We start from the raw sequence: 22804 nt of genomic DNA, 5'->3' as shown, positions 1-22804 counted from the left end.
TGTATTACGAATGTACGTAAATATATAGAGAGAATAAGCTATATATAGCACTCTTTAAGGATTCAGCCAATGTACTGCCTCATCTTAAGCTTCTTTCTCCATGTTAAGCTCTGACTCTCTAAAGAAATCAGACTCTGAGTTTTTGTCACACATATGTCACCCATAGCCCCATAGCCCTGCTTTGTGGGAGAGCTGTAGTACAGATGAACAGCTGGCCTGCAGCGTTACAGAGTTATACAACCAAGGTTAACATAATATTCATTCAACAAATATTTGATGCCTACTATGCACCAGACACCAGGGCCAGGGATGCAGCAGGGAACAAAACAGACAAAACTCTCTCCCCTCTATAAGCATCCATTCTAAGGAAGGGAAACACACAAACGAAACAAAGTAAAATACAGACTATGTTAGATGGTGATAAGTGGTATGGAGAGAAATAAAGCAGCACACGGGGTAGGGGGTTGAAGGGGGAGGGTGTGTTTCATATGATTTTGCAATCACACCAACTACACAAGTTGCATTCAGAAGGTCTAGCTTTTATCTCTGTGTTCTCCTCCTATGAGTAATTGTTTTTATTAGTCCTTGTTTTATTCTGTCACCAATTCTTTTTGAAAATACAAGCAAATGTGTACATGTCTTCATGTTTCCCCTGTTTCTTGCACAGAAGTTTGTATACTCTCAACATCGCCTGTACCTTTTATCAGCATTATACCACTAGCCATGATCTCCAGGACATTACAGAGCTCTTCCTCACTCCTTTTTAATCAGTGTGATTACATGGATGTACCATCAATGTGCATTGGTATTCCATTATACGGATACACCATAAATGTGCAAAGGCAATACTTTATTTTTCAGAGGCCCTTCTGAACCATGAAATCCCACTCAAATATTCTTTCCATCCTTATAGCATTTGTCACATGACCTATACGTTGTCACTGAAATTGATTCAATAATTTTAAAAATCCTATTTTCAAGCTAGGTCTTCCTATTTATTTTTGAGCTCCCTGAAGGCAGGTACTGCATCATTTCGGTCAGGCCTTTTACTATATTTTCACTAAGTCTGTTTTGGTCCTTGATTTAGTTATTTCCCTCCCCTTTGTCTGGCTGTTAGGAAACGCGCATTCTCCACAGAGGAAATAACAGGAGCAAAGGCACAGAAGCAAGACTGCGAGGGTGTGTTTGGAAACAGCTGGTCTCCCTGGCTGTGGGGAGCCCTAGAGCTGGGGCGGGTGAGTGGGAGGAACTGCATTCTCACTTAGCAGGATGGCGGATTTCACCCAGTCCAAGAAAAGTCCTATTTAGTGGCCCAAAGTCAAGAAGAAGGAAAGAATATACTGAGATCTGACACCGTCAAAGATCTGAACATGTTACAAGCAAAAGTGAGGAGGGAGGTAGGGGCTATCTGGTGTGACATTACAGGACAAAAAGGCTTCGAATTGGGAGGTGTCAAGACCCCATGATTATGCAGGCAAACTCCTACCCTGGATTCTAGTTTCTGGCTTTGCTTTCTATTCCCTATCATGGCGGTCTCCTCAGCGTCATCCAGCCTTTCCCGTAAGTCTTTGCTCCATGTTCTTTCTCATCCTCTCCACGTGGGCATTGGTATCTTGCTCCTTCTTCAGTTCTTCTGACATGTTTGCTACCTAGAAAAGAAGGAAAGGGACTGAGACAATCCAGCAGCCAATCAAGCTTAACATTTCTACCCACAGTCTTCCGTTCCTGATGTGACTAGGTGCCATGCCTTGCCTCTGTGTGCTTAATCTCTTCCCACCATGCTTTCCCTAACCTCTGTGGCCCTCGAGTTTGTTAACCATAAGGCAATCAAGATAGCAGCAGCTACTGGAGATTAGGGTGAGGGGCGGTGGAAACAGACCAGAGATGAAACACCATGTGAACATTATTATACAACACCTGTATTGAAAGAAAGATGACCAACTGAAGGCACGGCTTTTAACTGAGTAAAGCACCAGGACACGTCCTGTAACATCATGCACCAGGAAAAGTGTGCAGTGCCTATGAGAACCTTTTTCACGTCTCACTTCTATAACTCTGTGATTCGCAACTGCAAACAAATTTAGGCTCCAGGAATTTGGTAGCAACTGAGGCTCTCAGTGCCAATAATCTGGCACAAGGAGGGTTAATTCTTGTGAAGCCCACTCTTGGCTTTGGCTATGTATACTAAGGGCTTGGGGTCTCGCTGCAATTATTAAGAACTGTTTCATGACTCTCTCAGTGCCTTTAATGTAAGGACACTGCCCTCCCAGACAAAGTTTCTCTGTCTATCAGGTTACCAACCATCTGTATAATTTAAGTGTGAGACGTCTGTGTAGATGGTGTGGGCAAAGAATGAATGACGGAGGTAACTGGGTTCTGCTATGTGGGGTTGGAACTCACAGCTGAACTATTGGAGAATTAAAGCGAGGAAAGAGGTAGTGAGTTCATTTTTCAACACTGTCAAGGAAATCTTATAAAGGTGAGGTTATGCAGATAGAGTCTTCCTAATGTGTTGACTGCATATACCTACCAAGCAGGAGTAAAAGCTCTTTTTATTCCTTTCTATCTATGTGGATTTTCATAAAGGTTAAGCATGTTATTTTTTCCTTGGCCAAACGCTTTTAAGCTTTCACACACCTCTTTTCCATCAGAAAGCTTTTAAGCTTTTCACACACCTCTTTTCCATCAGAAAGTGTCTGCTTTGATACAAAATGGCTGAGTGCTAGGCATGCTTCCCCATTCTCCTGGATTCTACAGTGACCTGGTAGCTAGGATTTGGTGCAAAAGTTTTGTTTAGCTCCCCAAATGCGAAATAACTCAGTAAGCTTTTCCCTCCTTTTGAATTTTAAAATGACTAATGTAAAATCTAATTGAATATCTTGTCTCCTCGATTCCCATATACTTTTCAGCAAGAGGATCAGTTTTCATTCACAGGGCAAGGTCAGGGCTGCTGCATGTGTTTGTGTGTCTGATGGACTATACAGAACCACCTGATGGGGATGGGGTGGGTGGAGGCTGAAATCAAGCCCAAGCTCTGCTCAGCAAGCACTGGGACTTGCAAGGCTGGGTTCTTCACACACAGACTTCTCCTCACCTCCCTCCTCCATGACATTTTTGAAATTTTTTATTTTGCTGAGTATTGCCTTCTGGTTGCCATGCCTTTTGAGAGAAGTCTGCATCTACCCACAGTGCGGGTCCAGCGGGTGTCTTTTTCCAGTTCCCACAAAGGTACAGTCAAGGCTGGCAGCCAACCCTGAGCTTAGTCTCACTCAGGAAAAGCACCACTATCAACAATTTTAAACTTGCAGATAAGGAAGGTACACCAATCCTGAAGCCCTTCTTCACCAACCTGACTCTGTTACTGAAGCAATAGTATGGGCTGTAAAAAGTAAGTGAAATAGGGACTTCCCTGGTGGCGCAGTGGTTAAGAATCCGCCTGCCAATGCAGGGGACATGGGTTCAAGCCCTGGTCTGGGAAGATCCCACATGCCGTGGAGCAACTAAGCCCGTGCGCCACAACAACTGACCCTGCGCTCTGCAGCCCGTGAGCCACAACTACTGAAGCTCGCATGCCTAGAACCTGTGCTCTGCAACAAGAGAAGCCACTGCGATGAGAAGCCCGTGCACCGCAATGAAGAGCAGCCCCCGCTCGCCGCAACTAGAGAAAGCCCGCGCGCAGCAACGAAGACCCAACGCAGCCAAAAATAAATGAATAAGTAAGTAAGTAAATAAATAAATAATTTTTAAAAGTAAGTGAAATAGGCATTCTTTGCAGATCATCATCATAAAGCTATTACAGACCCTAGGAAAAATAGCTATGGGTAAGGAAACACAAGAAGAATTGTTTCTAGACACTAGATATATTGATTCACAAGTGGAAAGTGGATTAACTTTTTAAAAAATCTCTTGCTTTCATAAGATTTTGCTTATGGCAATTCAGCTGCTCCTTTTCATTGTGTGGACAGAGTGGAAGGGAGGAGCCAATTGGCCTAATTTTTCAAAATGGGGACAGAGGCAGAGGGGTCAGCTGACCTCCCCCTAGCTATATGGAGAATCAATGGAATCCTTTTGGTCTGCAGCTTTGCCCCTGCCCCTTGGCTACTGCTCCCATCAACTCTGGAAGACAGGAGCAAGCAGGCAGTCAATGGACCCACCTCGGTGGGTGGCTGCCTTCTTGGCCTTCTCTTCTGCATTTTGACACCCTTGCATCGCCTCTTCAGTTTCCTTCTGCATCCTGGCAACACCAACCTCCAGTTTCTTCTTCTGGCTGAGGAGACTCGTGCTCTAAGGAAAAGCGGCATCCTCATTAGGCAAGTTGAGATCAGTGGTGCAAACGCAAGCTGGTGTGTTCAGGACATGCAATGCGAGGGGCTCTGGCCGGGAGGGTGTTTTCCTCTCATCAGCCATACTCATGAAGCAATACTTCCAGGCCCAGGAGACCACGTTAGACTTGAATGCAAGGGATTTCATCCATTAGAGGCTCAGTACTGGAGAGATGACAGCCTGAGTCAGAAAGGAGAAATGGACCCAGACAACCTACAAGCCCCAAACATGTGTTTGGTTTTCAGCTGGTTGAGGGATATGTTTTTCTGCCTTTTGCTCTTTGATGGGGAAGAAGCAAGTGTCCTAGAGCAGAAGTCAGTGTCAAAAGCAGACATGTGGAAAGCAGGGGTTTGGGTAATAAAAATCAGTTTCCTGCATGCTGCTCCAGGGGAAGAAAATCTTCCTCATTATCTACCTCTGCTTCTATTAATTTTGCAGTGAGGGGGTGGGAAAAGCAATTTAGATGAGCCTCATCCCCCAGGCCTGAGAAACCTCCATTACGCTGGAGGATTATTTGTGTTCTTTGGCTGATGCTGCCCTAATTCTTTCCTTCCTGGGTTGTGACATTAGAGGCTGAAACTCCTTTTTGGTCTGTGTTTGTAGCACAGTTTTTCTGAGGGTGTGAACTCTTAGCATAGAGAATGTATTTAAAAGGCATAGCCTTCCTATTTTTAATTTCTCTTCTGCTCATTCACTTTTCCTCTAGCTAGTGCCTCTCTCAGTGGCAAGATTAAGCCTTTGGAAATAGGAAGAAAGATATTCCAGCCTCACAGGTTCTACCCTACTTCCTTGATGGCGTGAAGCATCTTCATCAAGGTTGCTACCCTCTGTCCTTATGGAGAGCCAGGCTCTGTGTGCCTCAGGCCTCCCACCGCCGTGGGTGTGGCCTGGAGGGATGAGGGTATTTCCTGAAGTATGCTGGGATGCTCACTGCACATAACTCCATAGAAACTCTTTCTTTGTAAAGAAGGGTACAATATACATGGTGATTCGTTTATACATAGAATCATTTAAAATCTGCTAGGGAGTTGATGGTTAAAATCTTTTTCAAGCTGAATGATTGGTTCTGTTTGGGAAGCAGGGGATGAGGGAGTACTGTGCAGAAGAGCAATCTAGATTGTCACAGCTCAGGTTTGAAAAAGGACACATGTAATTAGACATGGATAAGTTTGGCCTCATATGTTTGTTCTAGGCTAGAAGTCTGGGGATGCAGAAGGTTCTAGAAAATACTCATTGTATGTCAATCAGAAGATTGACGGTGTTCCAGTAATTGCAAGGGGGCCACCAGTGGCTAAGGTGGGGGAGAAGTCCTTTGTGAGCAATACGTCACCTAGACCAGAGCTGCTCAAGGGGTAGTTTCTGCACTGACACCATCACCTGAAAACTCGTTTGATTCCTCCTGCTGCAGAGATTCTGATTCAGTGGGTCTGGGGTGAGGCCTGAGAATGTGCACTTTTGTGTTAGTTTCTCTTATACACGTAAAGTTTCAGAAACTCTGCTCTGGAGGTCAGGTCTATTACCTAATTTTCTTTCTTTTTTTTTCAAATCTATCTCCTCCTCTCTATGTCTGCTTTTGCTCTGGTTGATGTCCTTATCTCTCTCTAGGCTAGTGGTTTTTCATCATATTGCGACCCACTGGTATATCACCAGTTATAACATGCATGGCAAATAATTTGTTACCAATAGATACTAAGTACTACAGAGAGTGAATGATTTACTTTTTAAAAATTCAATATTCTACTTTATAAGATTCCCATTCATTGTATTTAGTTAAGTTTTCTTGAGAAATAAAGAAAATATTGAAGTAAGTTAGCCTGTTGGGAATTATGCATAACGTATAGCCTATTTGTTTTATACCACATGGTATCCTAATAGGATCATGTCATGCACATGGGCACAAACTGTAGGCACAAACTAAATGCAGTGCCTTCCAGCAGGTACATCTTTGGTTTATATTAATACTTCCTGTTATCCAGTGTTTCTCAGTGGGGTCACAGTTGGCATTCTGGGAGGGGCAATTCTTTGGGATGTTGAATTATCCTGTATCTTGCAGGAGCATTAGTATCTTTGGACCTTGCCCACTAAATGTCAGTGGTACTTCCCAGTCTCTGTGGCAACCAAAATGATCACACAGATGTTTCTAAATATCTCAGAGCATGGCACATCTGCCCCTAGTTGCATTAATCCATCCTTCACAACAATCACCAGAGTAAACTTCCTAAAATGCATATCTAATAACTTCCTTCCCAGTTACTCACAATTCTTCAGCAGACCCCCATTAGCTGCATGATAGAATTCAAACTCCATCAGTCTCAAAATCAAGATCCCTGGTGACCTGGCTCTACCCGCCTCTCCCTTAGCATCAATTCTGCTGATCTCTCCTACCCCCTACCGTATGCTATAGTAAGTATATCAATTTTCCTTAACATCCTAAATTCCCTCTTTTCCCCATGCCTCTGCCCTTGACTTTTCTCTCTACTTAGCTGACTTCTTCCAGGTCCTTCACGACTCAGATTAAGCATACTGTGCATCTACCTAAGTCTAGGATCGTCAGGGAAGGCTTTCTGTACGGGTGTGCTTGCTTTATCACTACAACCCCAGCAGTGCACTGCAGTTTGGTAACTTAGATCTCCACCTTTTTAGGACGATGGAGATATTTTGCATCTGTCTATACCATGCATACCTGTTCAGCTTATGGTGGGTGCCCTAAAAATGCTTGTCGAGCTTTTGTCCTAGCCACTATGGCTTCTCCTGATTCCATGAGAATGGCAACGATTTAAGAACTCTTGCTTTGTGTCACTTACATAACCTTCCATGAGAAGCCAGAGTCCTGACAGATCATCATATCTGTCAGCAGCCACTCAGAATTGTTTGAAATCTCCTGGCTCTGAGGCAGGAGCATTGTTTTTCGAATCCTGGGATGCTCAGGGAATGCATGGCTTAGCGGGAACAGGAGAAGCAGGCAAATGATTCTGGAACACTAGCGAATGTTCCTCTCTCTCTCCCCAGCCTCCTAGCTATGAGTGCCCTGACAGTTCATTCTTCTGGCAGGGCTTAGTGTTTTGGGTCAAATTGTGTCCCTCCCCCCAAAAACATATGTTGAAGTCCTAACCCCCAATCCTCGGAATGTGACCTTACTTGGAAATAGGGTCTTTAGAGAGGTAGCCAAGTTAAAATGAGGTCATTAGAGTGGGTCCGAATCTAATATGACTGATGTCCTCATAAAAATTTGGAAACTTGGACAATGACAGATACAGAGGGAAGATGATGTTAAAGACACAGAGAAAATGCCATGTGAAGGAGGTGAATTGGAGTGACGCACCTATAAGATAAGGAACACCAATGATTGCCAACAAACCACCAGAAGCTGGGAAAATGCAAGGAAGGACTCCCTGCAAGATTCAGAGGGTGCACGACCCTGCCAATGCCTTGATTTCAGACTTCCAGCCTTTAGAACTGTGAGCGATTACATTTCTGTAATCAGTTTGGGAACTTGGCTGCTGCAGTCCTAGGGAACCAATGCATTTGGGGATGAATGAAGGGCGAGACCGCCACTCTGCTGCCAAAGGCTCTCCCTGCCTCACCGGCCACCTGCAAGGCTCCACGTGGCAACCGTGTACCGTCCTAGGCCAACCGGTGTGGAGCCATTGCCTCCCACCAGCTGACATGGCTAATGGCGAGTTTACGGACCCCACCTGGGTGTGGAAAAGCTTGATTTCTTTCCTGTGGCTTTCAGGAGCTCTTCCTCCGCCAGCCTGCGCCCGCGTTCTGTCTGCTCATGCGAGGCCCTCAGCTCCTCGAGTTCAGCCTGCAGAAGAGCATTGCGCCGCTCGGCCACCGCCAAATGCTCCTTCAGCGCACTGTTCAGGCGTGTGCTGTCCTCCAGCTGCGCCCGAAGGTCCTGCGAGAGAAAACACGCGCACGGGACACGGATCCTGGGCAGTTCAGCGGGACCTGCGCTTACGCATGCGCGTTCTGAACAAGCCCCACCGATTCAACGTTAAGCATCTTCCCGCTCTCCTGAAGGATTAGATTTGATGTCCTCACGTTTATTGCTCAACACAACCTGCCGCTTGGTTTGCTCCCATAAGCAGAGACATCCCTGCCTCACCCCTGCATTACAATTGAAAATACCTTGATCTGGATCTGAAGCTGGCCCAGGGATTTGGTTGCCCCTGACACCTGCCGGTTGACACAGCTGAGCTGGAGTTCCGTCCCAGTGAGGTCCGCTTCCATGCTCCTCTTCAGCCCGGTGCCCTCAATTCTGCTCCGAGCTTCAGAATCCAGGCTCGACTGCAGGGAGTCAATAGCACACTGCTGCTTCCTCCTAATTTTAGAATAACATTCAGGGGAAAAATCATGCACCCAAATTAAGAAAGGTTACCTGCTGTGTACACACAACTGTTTAGGAATCAGAAAAAATTAAAATTCAAGAAAAATTCTGTGTAATTAACAAAATGAGTCTAAAGGGTCTTCATTTGGAAACCATGGAGATGGAAGGGTTAGGTCAGTGAGCATTTGTCCATCATAACAGACTAAGATTCCCAGACCAACTTCCCGGAAAAATCAAGAAAAGCACCAGAATCTTTTTGAGGTTCCTGTGGGGCAGCCTTCGCCTTATCTAAGACCCCCCTCCAGGACGGTCTAGATTCCCTAGAGCGGCTAAGGGTGAAGGAAGGATGCACTTTCAGGCAGGCATGATATTTAAATACTTTCAACGGTGAAACATGTCTGAACACGGCAAGAAAGAGCCACCCAGGTTGGAATAAGTCCTGATCGCCAGCAATCCTGCTCTAACAGCCTGTGACACCAAATTCCCCTAGAATAGCATGGTTATCTTTCTCCAGGAGTTTGGGAGTACAACCAAGGATAGGCTGAGAAAACCAGCTGCTGTGTGATATTGAATTACTTCAATATGCCTTTATAACAATGAAAGGTCCACGCTGAAATCATTTTTGCAAAGTGACAGAAGCTTACACAATAGATGTGTGTTCAGAGAGACAATGAAAAACTGTGGGGAACCCATGGCAATCATTTCCTAGCACCCTTGCAGTAAGTCTGGGACCATGTGACTGAATTCTGACCAACAGACTATGGGCAGAAGTGTTTCCAAGCCTCACACATACAGCCTTTTACTTGTGTGATCCTGTGCTCTCTCTTCCCCATTTATAGCAAACTTGGTGGCCACACATGGATGATCTGGCATCAGAAGATGGAAGGAACCTGGGTTCTTGAGTGACTTGGGATAGTGGCCCACTCTCCATCCTACCCCACACTGGACTCAGACACAAAGCAAAAGTAAGCTTTGTTGGTTTTAAGCCATCAAGATTTGGTGGTTGTGAGTCAGGACAGTGTAACTGTTATAACACAGGCCCTGTTAAGCTCACCCTATGAAACAGGGCCTAGTACTGGGCAGATAAGACAAGACATACTCATAGAGCCCATCAGCACGAATAGCAGACACATATTCATCTTGAGTCAGAATCAGGTTCCACACTGAGTTGTCTTTGAGCCTGTATTCTGATCTCTGAGGCCAGCAGCAAGTCACACAGCCTACAGAGGAGTAAGAGTATGGTCAGAGTTTCCCATTGGGTGACAGGTGGAGGTGCCACTTTTTGTGACCACCCTCACCCCATTGATCGGGGGGAGGTTTCAGAAGTAGTTATGCAAATGTACAGGAAAGAACTCTTTCTGGTTCCAGAGTCAGCACCTCTCCTTTGCCAGTGCCATGTCCTGGCTCCCACATGCTGCGGCCAGCCTCTCCTGCCTATCCTTAGGTCCTAGGCTTTTTTCCTGCTCCCAGATCAGAATCCTACAGGAATGCCAGCACGTAATGTTACTAGAGACTGTTATGGCTGAATTTTGTCCCTCCTCTCTTCCCCCGAGCCAAGTTCATATGTTGAAGCCCCTAACCCCCAGTACCTCAGAATGCGAGTAAATTTGGAGACAGGGCCTTTAAAGAGGTGATTAAGTTAAACGAGGCCCTTAGGGTAGGCCCTAATCCAATCTGACTGATGTCCTTATAAGAAGAGGAAATATGGACACACAAAGAGACACAGGGATGGGTGTGCACAGAGAAAAGAAAATGTGAGGACCCAGCAAGTTGGCCACCTGCGAGCCAAGGAGAGAAGTCTTAGGCCCAGACTTACCAGCAACTTGATCTCGGACCTCCAGCCTTCAGAAATGTGAGAAAAGAAATTTCTGTTGTTTAAGCCACGCAGTCTATTTTGTTATGGCAGCCCTAGCCCATAATATTATGGGGACACACACTCAGCATCACTGAAAGCTTTAAGACACTGCTCTGTCTTACACGAGGAAACTCATTTTTGCCACAGTTGACTCTCCTTATGCAGGAACACTAAGGCGTCTCTAAGCTGGTGTCAAAATCCTCTGTATAGAGATATATTCTACTTAGGCAGACAAAATGAATGTTTCAAACTGTACTTTTTCCACAGTTGTTTATGAAACTTCATGAGTGCCTACAGACAAGTAGAAAGTGCTACGGTTTAAGAGGCTTCTGTATAACACAGGCCTAGAGAATGGCCAGTAAACAATCAGCACATTCCATGCAGAGTCAAGAAATCTTTAAAATGAAAGCTCCTTGAGTACACTTTTTAAGAAAAATGAAGCAGTCAGGACCAGGGCAATATAGTAAGAAGTTCCTTTACTTTCTTTCCTCTTTTTTTCTGAAATGTGAAACACAATTTGAGGAAAGAAACCAAATGCAAACAAAAACAAAACCATTCTTTTTTAAAACTTGAAAAAGTTAAGGATTTAAATTGACCGTCAATTCAATCAGTAATATTTTTCTCCTGCCATGTTGCTCATCTATATCAGGGAAATGAAAGATTTTCCTTAATTCTAATACATACGATTCAGCTTTAAAGTGATTAACAAGATATTTTGCTAACTAAATGCCATGTCTGAGTTTGAGCTCCTACTTCTTGAAGTCGCACTAAAATATTTTCCTTAGAAATGAGAAGAGATTTAAACATATTCTTCTGGCAGAGACTCAGACAATAAAAGAAATTAAGTTGGATAGTACATGTAAATTGAGACCATGTGGCAAAGTTCGCTATTACTGAGTGCAGAGGAGTGAACAATATGGAAGGAAAAGATGACGGAATGTTACCAGGTACCTGAGGCCATAGGCTGGGGGTGGGCAAACTATGGGCTATGGGCCCAGCCACGACCATTTAATTTCTAATGGTCTATGGCTGCTTTCAAGCTACAATTGCAGAGTTGAGTAGCTACAACAGAGACTCTATGTCCTGCAAAGCCAAAAATATCTACCACGTGACCCCATACATCTAACCCTTCCGTAGATGATCAAACCAAAGCAAACAAGCACATTTCGATAGAGTAAGGCATTTCGATACCTCATTCCCAAAAGCTTCTTCCGCAGCACCTCTCTGGGTGTGTCCAGGGAGAGCAGAATGCAGGCCAGGGGCACCCGGGCCACTGAGAAGACCACCACACATTTCAGCATTTCCTTGAATACCCTGAGTTGGGAGGGGGATGTATATAGTCAGTGGCCCCAGAAGATTCAGGACGCAACTGACCAATTTGTTCTCAACCCAGTCTGGGGCCTTGCAGCAGGGCCTGACTTAGACAGCAGTCATGGCCGCCAGCCGGCCTTCAAGGAGCCACGATGTCACTCTTCCTTTCCTGTGTGGAGGAGGGCAAGGATCAAAGCCGGCCATCAAAGCTCCTCCCCTCCTTCCTGCAGTGACTGCACTGTCGCCCGCCTACCTCTAGCTCTGCTAATTATAACGTTTGTAGGGAAAAACCAAAAAGCCCTAACAATCCATGAAAGTTTGGGAAGCCCCGTCTAGGAGAGCAGGCACAGCATCTTGCCAACATGAAGCGCTCAAATATCTGTTGAGCAAGTGAAACATACAACTCGCGTACCAGCTGCTCATTCTTCCACCACCAACAGGCTTCCAGCCCGGCTCATACAGGATCACTCCTCGCCGAATGCAAGAGCAGCGAGCTGGGGGGCAGAGAATGAGTGAATGAGCTACCCGGTTTGCAGCTCTACCAAGGTTTTGCCTTTGCCTCTGAGTCTCTCTCCTGTTCTCCTGGTCCCTTCAGCTTCTCGGGTCCTGCTTCACAGGCCTCCTTCAGTTTCTATGGTGCTTCCCAAGGATTATGTGAAATAGGACCTTGAACCTCATCTTTCCCTCAGGCAATATTTCCCTTGAGTTCTGGGTTTTACCTGGTTTACCCTTGATTGCTCAAAATCCTCTGCTTTGCTTGTATTTCCCCCTGGCATTCTCTTCAGTTTCCTTAAGATCCCATCCTCTCCTAGCCCTGAAGTCAGATTAAACCCTTGGATTAGACCGAGGCATTCTGATCCAATCTCCACTGGCACAGGGCACTCACACCGAAAGGGTCTGCATGGTATTTGTGATATTTTGTGAAGATATGCTCATCTTTCCTTTCTGGATGTACCTATTACAGTTATTATGAATCATTAACTAAAACTCATGAATAGCTTATTCCTCCCTTCAGCCCGCCCTTCTTTTTTCAGCCCCTTTGCAGCTCCTGCCTCGTCTTCGGTTCTTTCTTCTCCCAGCCCTAGCTGTTTGGATCTCCAGCTTCCTGTGCACTAAAATTATTATAATTGGTGAACAGCTCTACAACATTCAGATGTACCTGACAAGATGCAGACTCTCAGGATTCAGTTTTACTTAGCTGGGTTTATTAATAGGCACAGGTTTGACGTTACCTGAAACGAGGGGGGTTTTTTGGTTTTTTTTAACTGCACAAGGAGACATTCGTTTTTGTTCCTCATGGAAGGAAGTAGGGCAAATATCAAGGCCCAATGTTTTGCCCTCCATCAAAAAAAAAAATTATTTTAGACACGGACTCAGAGCCTCTTAAGTAGACCAGGATTCATCCCCACAGTCAGTCCTATAGAGGAAAGTGCCAGTGAGTGAGAGCAAAGATAACTCAAAGCACACAGAGGACCAAATTTGGCTTGACATCCTCATTAAAAAAAATGACCCCCACGGGAGTTTTGTCTGAAGATGGGCTATGGGTAAGAGGCCAGTTCAATTGAACATGGTAACTTTTTCTTTTAATTGTTTAACAAACACGTTTAAAGCAAATTGCCAGTTGAACCTCCCACTCAAAAAATGCTCTTCCATGCTGACATATGGCATTGACTTAAGGGAACAGATCAGATAGATAATACAATCATAGTTAATTCCATGTGTTTATAATTGTGCCTTTGATCTAGAGTGTGAAGTGCTTTGCCAACATCAGCTTACTGATCTTCCTCACCACCTTCTGTGACATGGATGGGGCTGCTTTCATCCCCTCACTTCACTGAGAAGCGAAGAAGCAAAATTTCTAAAATCATCAGCTTGTTATGATGAAGCTAAGACGAGATCCTGCAACCCAGGATTCTTGTTTAATTCAGTTTCCTGACTATTAAGACCCAGCTGCTTCAACAGGGATTCATAAGCAGCTTAGCTCTTGGCTTTGGCCCCTCTCCATACAAATGGCTACAGGTACAAGGCAGGGGGGATGTGGAAACTTCACTCTGATCCGACACTAATTTTAATGCCCAGCACCACATTTTTGAGTTCTTTTCCTCCACTGTTTAGCATTAGCAGTCAGTGTCTTGAACGCTCAAGAAAGCGGCTTGTTGTAGGGAAACCCAGACAGCATAAACAGTCCTTGCCCACATACTTAATTCTTTTTTGGTGTGTTATCTTGAGTCTCGTATGCAAGTAGAAGCTGCTCGAAAAGAATTTTATAAGAAAATCATAAAAACCTGATAGTAATCGTGTAGAGGTATTCCTTTATATTAACAGTGCTGAGCTTACTAGAAAGATTCTAGTGTTGGGTTAGATTGGCTGTTTCTTTGGTAATAGTCCAACAAGGGTCATAAAAGCAGCCAAACACAGCGGGTTCTGTTCAGTTAAGGATTCTAAAATATGCAACTGTCGCTCGTCAAAATAATTGTAAATACCTACATTTTTCTATTTCTTCATCTTTCTCTGAAAGCTTTCTTTCAAGTTCCGCTTTAGCTTCCGAGAGTGCAAGCTGCAGACAAAGAATCTTGGTTTCGTTGCGTTCCAGAGCTCCCTGAAATATATAAATAAAAAGCACTAAATTCAGCCCACTTGTGGACAAAAGTATTGTTTTCTCTAAACGTATATCATTAATGGAGCTCTCTTGAGAATTGCTAGGAATAATCTAAGTTCAAATCAGGTCCCTGAAGACTGGAACAGGATGAGAGACAAGTGATTACTTTTGTTTGCCACATCACCTATAGATCTGATGTTCTGAGGGCTTTCAGCTGTAGTTCAAGAACTGGAATCTAAAGCATTTTTAAAATAGACATTTTCAATCTGGTCTGTGACTATATTTCAATTTTTAAATTTATTACCCTTGACTTTTTCTAATGTTTCCATCTTTGGGATGAATCAATAAAAACATGAAAACTAAAACAAGGAAGGTGATAACTCCTCCCTGGAAACTTTTATTTATTTCTGGACATCACAGGGGGATAGAAAAAAAGTTGAAAGCATTCAGAGAGCAAGAAACAGGACAGAGCTCAAATAAAGGAATTTATGATGTACCTGACACATAAGGCTTGGTGTGAGCCATTATCACCATAATTACTACTATTACTTCAAATGGATTGCTTTGACAGGCAGGGAGATCTCCTGCCCCTTTTAGTATTTAAATATAGGCAAGGCAAATACTGCCAGGGATGTTATAAAGGTGTTTCAAGTTTGAAAGTGTAGGTTTGATTAAATCTTTAAAGCCTGTTCCAAAGACAAAATTCATATAGAAAAAACAAACAGAACACTTGGAGAATACTGAGGAGGATATTTATAAAGGGCACAAGGGGTGACCACCATCTATTGGTCAGTTAACCATTGGCAGACACTCCTGAGGGCAAACGCAATTTTTCTAGCCTCTTCTGAGGAGTGCTTAGCACATACCATCAAAAGTAAAAGGTAAAACTGAATAGCAATTTCAAAATAAAAATAAGAAAGATGTTGGGACTTTAATATGGCTTACAGCCTTGCTGCTGTTCTCTCAATACTAACTTCAATATAAAAGAAAATAAATAAAAAACAAATGCCGGTATAGCAATTTCCTCCGAGGGAATGATGCCCTTCCTTCAGGGGGAAACTGTCACCTCTAACCCTTTTGAATGCACTGAGAAAGTGAATCTTTGAAGGTGACCTGGGATAATTTGAGTTTTGTGACTTCAAAAATAATCTGATAACGTTTCTCATAAAGGCTCACTCAGGAAAAGAAATAACTCAGTTTTACAAATACATGTCCAGGCTGATGAAGTATTTATGGATGCAGCTGAAGACAAGACTTGAGAAAATGCGAATAGAATATAACGCCATCTAGTGCTACTAAATGGTATGAGCGCTGTGGCCTTAGCCATCTCACCTTCAACGAGGCAGGTCAATTTAACGTACAAAGATGCCTATACGTTACATAGGACTAAAGTTGCCCCGCCCAATCACAGTTCTCATTGGCTTCTCACGTTGCTTGAAATTTCTACCATAAAAGTTACTTCTTAGGGTTAAGGTGGTGGCTTTAGAAAGTCTCTAGCCAGGGTGGCCAGAGAACCGAAGGGAACCAAAAGGAGCAAGTAAATGGGACAAAGTTCACCCACTTTACGAGGACCAGCCTTGTTAGGGGACATCACACTGCCAACTGAAAGGATTCTATATAAAATGTAGAAGGCCTCAGAAAACAATTTGCATAAAAAGACAAGAGCTGTGTCAAGAGCGGTCCACTTGACATATCTTCTGTCTGGTAGATTTCTTACAGAAATGTGGTGGTGAGATAAATTGATCAGACATTGCTTGACTCAGAGCAATCCTCTGGGGTCTAATTTTTTCATTATCACACCTTTCAAAAGGCCCGTGCCTGAAATGGACTTGCTGTGCCTTTTAAAAATTATTGTCTCTGTTGGAGGGTGAGTGGGTGAGGAATGCATTTTTAATGTGACTGGGTGCTTAGTCAGAGGGTAGGTCAAGAAAATGAAATTCAGCTGGGAGAAAAGAGGCTTTGTCGGCCTTGCTGACTAATTAATGACCGTGACAGGGTAACTTCCTTCTGAGTTCACCCTCTTTGGCAAAAAGATTTTCTCAGGGGTCCTTTCAATCACTAGCACACACCTAGGGATAAAGTCAGAGATCTTTCCTGAACTTTTAATCCATAACACTGAAAACACTCCTGTCAAACAACCCGCACAAAGATGAGCTTTCAGCAAAAAATGTTTGAGAACATTGCTTTGAATTCATTTTTAAAACTACCTGAAGTTTTTTTGGAAAAAAAAAAAGTGTTTGGACTGATTTTATTTAAAGAGAGGGGCAGGTATGAGGATATTTAGTTATTCAACATTCAACAAATATTTATTGAACCTCTACTGTATGCCAGGCAATGTTCTAGTCCAGTGCTTCTCAAACGTTAGGGTAAATATGAACCACCCAGGGATCCTGTTAAAATTCAGATTCTGATCCAACAGAGCTGGGGAGAGGGCTAAGAGTCTGAATTTCTAACAAGCTCCCCGGTGATGCCCATGCAACCAGTCCACAGGCCACGTTTAGAGTAGTGAGGGTCTAGGTACTGGGGATAAATTAGGGAACAAGATAGACATGGTTCTTGTTTTATTTATAATCAAGAGATTTGCATCCACGATTGTTTATCTTGTTCCCCTAGCCTCTATTTCCTCATTTGTACAATGAGGACAATAGTTTGCTAGGGTGATTACATAAAATAGTGCATACAAAGTGCCAGGCATAGTGCCTAGCATGCAGTTAACCCCTGAATAAGGGTCAAGGGTTATAAGTGTGTTGCTGCTGTTGCTGTCACTAGAATGCAGGTCTTCTGCACTGTCACAGTGATGGAAGCCTGCTTTGCTCCCTGGAGGTAATACCTCGGCCTCTTCCAATGCCATTTGGACTTCAGTCTTTTCTTGTTTTCAGTCTACTTCTTGACCTTTTCCATTTCACTTAAGTTCTTCTTTCCTTCTTTCATCTGATTTTTCAGATTAGAAATCTCTTCTGGAGAAGGATGAAAAACAAAGTTAGTGAAAAGAACCAGTCTCAGATCCATGATATCAGCCACAAGAGACTGTTCCCAGAGGCCCACTGGGACCCTGGTCATGCCATCCTTGGTAACTCGATGGCAAGGCCACCGCTGGCACATATGGGACATTTGTTTGAATTAGAAAAAAGAACCCCCTCTTCAAAGTATTCTTTTGGCATCTGCCACAAGTTGCCTACAACAACTGGTGAGGATGGTGCTTCTCAGAGTATTGTGCATTGAACAACCTGTGCAACTGTACATGGCGGTCCTGCTTGTCAGAGCCATGCCAGATATTGCCTGGTGGGGCTCTAGGATACAGACCTGGAATCACTATTCCAGTGGAAGAGCTTAGCTATCAACACTGGTGGTGGCCACTGTGTCAGCTGTTGCTCAACACCAGAATGGGAACTTACAGCATAAGCTGGGTCATTGTCTGCCAGAAGCCAATGCATGAACCCTCTCATGAACACAAGTCTCTGAAAGAGCAAGGCATCATCCAGAAGTGACAAAACCTCCACCACCTGACGCTGTTATTGTCAGTTCTGCCTGTCCGTGAAGGAAGCCTCTGGAACCTAAGAGGTGTGGAGCAGGGCCAAGTGCTCTGGGAATTACCCACAGTCCAGAGGCAGTGGAAGGAATTCAAGAGCTTGACCGCTCCTCTGGCTCTGAGATCCCCAGCTAGGATAGGCTGTGACAAGAATTTTTTAGTTACAAAAACAAACCCATGAGATGGCAATTCTCATGTGAATAATAAATCCTTCTCTGATAAAGCCTCTCCAGAAGAGGGGCTCCCAGGAGAAAACTTAAGGCAGTGGTTCTCTACTCTGACCATACCTTAGAACACTCAGAGAGCTTTTGAAAAAGACTTCTTCCCAGGCTCCAGCCCAGAGCAAGTATGGTCCCCACACAAACAGCACCAGCTTCGCTTGGGGACTTGTTAGAAATACAAACTCTTAGACCCCCTCCTAGACTTACTGGATCAGAAACTCTGACGGTGGGACCCAGCCAACCATGTTTTAAGAAGCCTTCCAGGTGGTTCGGACACCATGAAAGTTTTCTAACTGTTCCAGCACCTCTCACAGGTGCAGTCAGTGACGTGCTTGCTCATGGACTGGGTAGGTCAACAGAGAAAGCGAGTTTCATTTATGCCTCCAATAGTAATGAACTTACTCCCAGGGCATCTCCAGGTTGTAATGCACATCACTGTTGTTGCTGGTATAAGTTGGCAGCCTCTTTGAAGGGCTGCTGGGCAATATCTCAGAATTTGAAAATTCATTCCTTTAATCCAGCAATTTCACTTCTAGGAATCTACCCTACTGAAATATTTGTACACGTCCCCATTGTACACGGATGTACAATATAGGATTATTTATAACTGTGAAAAATTTTATCTAAAATTAATAAGGTCTAGTTAAACGTGTTAGTCAGCCTTATCATAAAACACTCTGCCGCTAATTACAGTCACTTGGTAGGGCTCCAGCTACAGGCACATGGGAGGTGGCAGAGCCCGTAGTTAAGTGTGTATATGCCGGAATCAAGCTGGCTGGGCTCAAACCTCAGATCTGCTACTTATCAAATGTGAATTTGGCCAAGTTCTTAACCTTAAATGACTCAATCTAATCTGCATTTTACAGATAAACTAACACATAAGGCTGTTCTGAGACTTAAACAATGAATAGTTATATATAGAACAGTGCCTGGCACGTAGTATGGGCTATGGAAATACTTGTTAAATTCGAAAATAAGTTAATAAATGGAAAAAGTAAAAGGTATAGAATAATGTGTAATTTAAGTAAAAAATACCTGCACGCATATTATGCAGGCTATGGATATAAAGAAATTCTTAATAGGCTTCCTTTACGGACAGGAACTGGGGCTAAAGTTAGGAAAGTACTCTTATGTTTAGAACTCCTTTAATGAAAATAGTATCTGTAGTTAAAAGAAAAACAAATTCCAAAGTTAGTATTCAAAACGGCAAAGTTAAGACCCGAGCGAGGCCGTGACGATGCTGAGGTTTCTGCGCATCGAGGCAGCCTTGCCCTTGGCGCAGGGTCCCCCGCGGCCCCTGCTCCGGTTCCCAGGGCAACGTACCCTTCAGGTTCCTGTCCTCCCTCCGGAGGGTCCGCTGGCTGGCGGCGCTCTCCTCGCAGGTGCGCCTGAGCTCGGGGAGCTGGGCGCTGAGGGCCCGGGCCTCCTCTGCGAGGCGCCCGGCATCGCCTGAGGCTCCTCGTGCCCCCGCCTCCAGCCGTGCAGGCACGTGTCGAAGCGGCGCTGCTGCCGGTCCCGCGCAGCGCGCCTTCCCACCACGCGACAGGGTGTCCCCGAGCTCGAGCTGCGGTCGGAGCCTGGCCCCCCCCCAGGGAGGCCCTTCTGGCATGGGCCACCCCCATGGCTGCGGCAGCCTCCTGCGACCGAATTGCCAGCTTCCTCCTGAGAAGGGGAGGTCCAAAGGGTGAGTGAAGCCACCACCCTCAGAGAGCCCGTGCAGTGTGTCCTTATTAAACACAGCACTCGGGTACAAATAGGGGGGGGCCCTGAGGGTGGCTTCATAGTCTGAAGGGGAAGCAGCTTGTGTCTGACAATGACCTCCTTGTGCCTGTGGAACCCAGATGTCTGCTGACCACCACACTCTGGCATCTGTGTCCACATGTCCTTTATTTCCCCCCCCCCACCCTTTGCCAACCTGGACTTGAAACTCAGAACCTCTGAATCCCTGTAAGTATCTGCTTCCCCTGAACCTTAAGTAAGCAATACAGAGTTTATCGAAGACTTTATAAGAAATGGGAGAAAGAGGAAGATGGTACTGAACACCCGACAGTAAGCAACCGTTAAAAGTCTTGGGGCTCGTCTAGTCTCTAAAGAGCTCCTTGGCTTTATTGCTTCCAAGGAGCCGTCTTTGGCTCTCTCCTGCTCACTGTCTCCCCCTCTCATCATGGGACTCCTAAACATGCCCGAATTATCTTTTCTCTGAATTTCTTCTCCATCTCAGCTCCTCTTCCCAAATTTATATACCCACATCCATCCCAGCGTTATGCTCACTTATCAGGTCCTACTGCTGTCGGGGGTACTTTAGCCCCTGTCTGTCCTCCCTCCAGAATCCTCTGAGATGCAGTGGCTTATTAAAATGCTTCCTCTACCGTCCTTACAAGGCTCATACGCTTCCTTATGGATGCAAAGTGTTCTCTTGCTCCCGTCTCCTGCAGGGACACTGGCAGTCCCATTCTTACTCATTCATCACACCTCTTAGATGAAAGGTACTGGATGTACCAAAGCTTTTTCCAATCTACAGTTATTAAACAGAAAAAGATCCTCAGGAATTAACATGTTCCACACAGCAGCCCAACACAGCGGGGTGCTCATAAAGCCCCCTTTTGGTGGAATCCTGCAAAAACCAATCTGTGCTCACTGTCTAAGAAAGACCTGGCTCTAACAACTACTCCTTGCTCACTGGCTTTCTAACCATAGTCACTTCATATCTTTGCTTCATCTTTCTTAACTGGTAAGAAGAGATTCTGCTGTACCACATGGTGACTATCATTAATAATACTGTATTGTAGGCTTCCCTGGTGGCACTGTGGTTAAAGAATCCGTCTGCCAATTCAGGGCACACGGGTTCGAGCCCTGGTCCGGGAAGATCCCACATGCCGAGGATCAACTAAGCCCGTGTGCCACAACTACTGAGCCTGCGCTCTGGAGCCCATGAGCCCCAACTGCTGAGCCCGTGCTCTGCAACAAGAGAAGCCACCGCAATGAGAAGCCCGTGTACCGCAACGAAGAGCAGCCCCCGCTCACCACAACTAGAGAAAGCCCGCATGCAGCAACGAAGACCCAACGCAGCCCAAAATAAATAAAATAAATAAATTTATAAAAAAAAATAATAATACTGTATTGTATATGTGAGAGTTGCTATGAGAATAGAGCTCTAGTGTTCTCACCATAACAACAATAAAATGGTAATTTAGTGGGGTAAAGGAAGTGTTAACTAATCATGCTGTGATAAAGATTTCTCAACATGTGCATATAACAAATTATCACATTTTACACCTTACTTGTACACCCTACACAATGGTATATGTCAATTATATCTCAATAAGGGAGAAAAAAAAGGAGATTCTGATACTTTATCCCACCTAAAACAGGAGTCTTGTAAAATAATTACACATATTTTAACTACTTTAGAAATGCTCAATTGGAACCAGAAAATAGGAATTTTACTTTGGGTGACCAACTGCTGGGGGACTGAGGGGTTGTACCAGGACACGGGGCTATCAGTGCTCAAACTTGGCAAGTCCAGGGCAAACTGGACAATTGATCACCTTCATTTGACTGATAATGTTGTTCTACATTTACTACCAGCTACAATTTTGCTCCTCAACTTGCCAACCATAAGCACCTATGTAGTTTCCTAGAATATGCAAGAAGGTGTGGGAGATGAAGAAATCAGATCCCTATCCTTGGGGAACTCAGAAGCAGTAAATGGGGTCTCAGGGGAGCTTGATTCCACTAAACTAACTCATCATGTGAACCCCAGCCTGGAAATCTAAGTAGACAGATCCTCAACTTTCCAATTAAAAAAAAATGGAATCTTAGATTTTTTTGCAGTTCCACATCCCTTAGGGGTTTTAGTGGGAAATCATAATACAGACAATGCTTTATTTATTTGATGTTCAACTAAGTTTAAAGCAAAAAAAAAAAAAAGTCTTTGGATATTATCTCATTTGCCCATCATTTCTCTTTAGCTGTCATGTACTACAGGACCACAATTTGTTAGTTCCAACAAATCCATGTGGTCATAAGTAACCTATTTACTTTCCCTCTTTTCTGTCCCTCCCTAAGAAACCTTCAAACAGAGTGACTGGTAGACATTTTCACTGGAATTCTTCAATTATTAGGAAAAAATAAATCTTACTTTAGAAGCAAATGCCATATTTTGGATATGAGGCACCATTTCAGTTCAAAGCCCCACTTTCCTGCAGTCCAGAGTTTTTAACACATTTACTGCAGGTATTTTTAGTATCTTTCATCCCAAAGCCCTTTTTAAGTTACTGTGGCTACAGAGACAGATTGCTTGGTACCCCTTCAGGGACAGAACACAGCAGCTGTTCAGCACGTGCCCAGCAATGCCTTTCAAAGATTTAGGTGAAGAACTGAAAAAATAATATTTTTGGTTGATGCTAAAGAGAAATGTATTGATCTGCCCTGAATTTCTGCCAAGCTACCAAGCCAGGGATACACTCTTTTGAGTCAACCTTTAATGATTATAAGCTTGGGATGGTTTGACACTTTCTCTCAAAGACACACAGTCCTTTGACCTCTGAGCAAAATGCTTTAGAACTACATCCTGGTACTAAGTCTTGATTCATGTGGGCCCCAAACTTCTGTAGTTCCTGAGAAGAACTTC

The 22804-nt window shown here is 44.3% G+C and overlaps 1 protein-coding gene across 1 annotated transcript in view; it reads right to left on the bottom strand.

Annotated features, from left to right (window-relative positions):
• MYH15 (myosin heavy chain 15) overlaps positions 1–22804 on the bottom strand; it is a 182889-nt gene that overhangs the window by 10528 nt on the left and 149557 nt on the right. The window contains 12 exon segments of the mRNA XM_068545552.1: positions 1487–1571; positions 1573–1645; positions 4155–4282; positions 8019–8224; positions 8458–8650; positions 14306–14421; positions 17252–17293; positions 17296–17378; positions 19495–19599; positions 19602–19693; positions 19695–19759; positions 19761–19833. Of these exon segments, the coding sequence (XP_068401653.1) occupies positions 1487–1571; positions 1573–1645; positions 4155–4282; positions 8019–8224; positions 8458–8650; positions 14306–14421; positions 17252–17293; positions 17296–17378; positions 19495–19599; positions 19602–19693; positions 19695–19759; positions 19761–19833 (1261 nt within the window).

The sequence above is a fragment of the Eschrichtius robustus genome, chromosome 6 (genome assembly GCF_028021215.1).
Source record: "Eschrichtius robustus isolate mEscRob2 chromosome 6, mEscRob2.pri, whole genome shotgun sequence".
NCBI classification, from domain to species: Eukaryota; Metazoa; Chordata; class Mammalia; order Artiodactyla; family Eschrichtiidae; genus Eschrichtius; species Eschrichtius robustus.
This window is presented reverse-complemented; position numbering and strand designations above follow the sequence as displayed.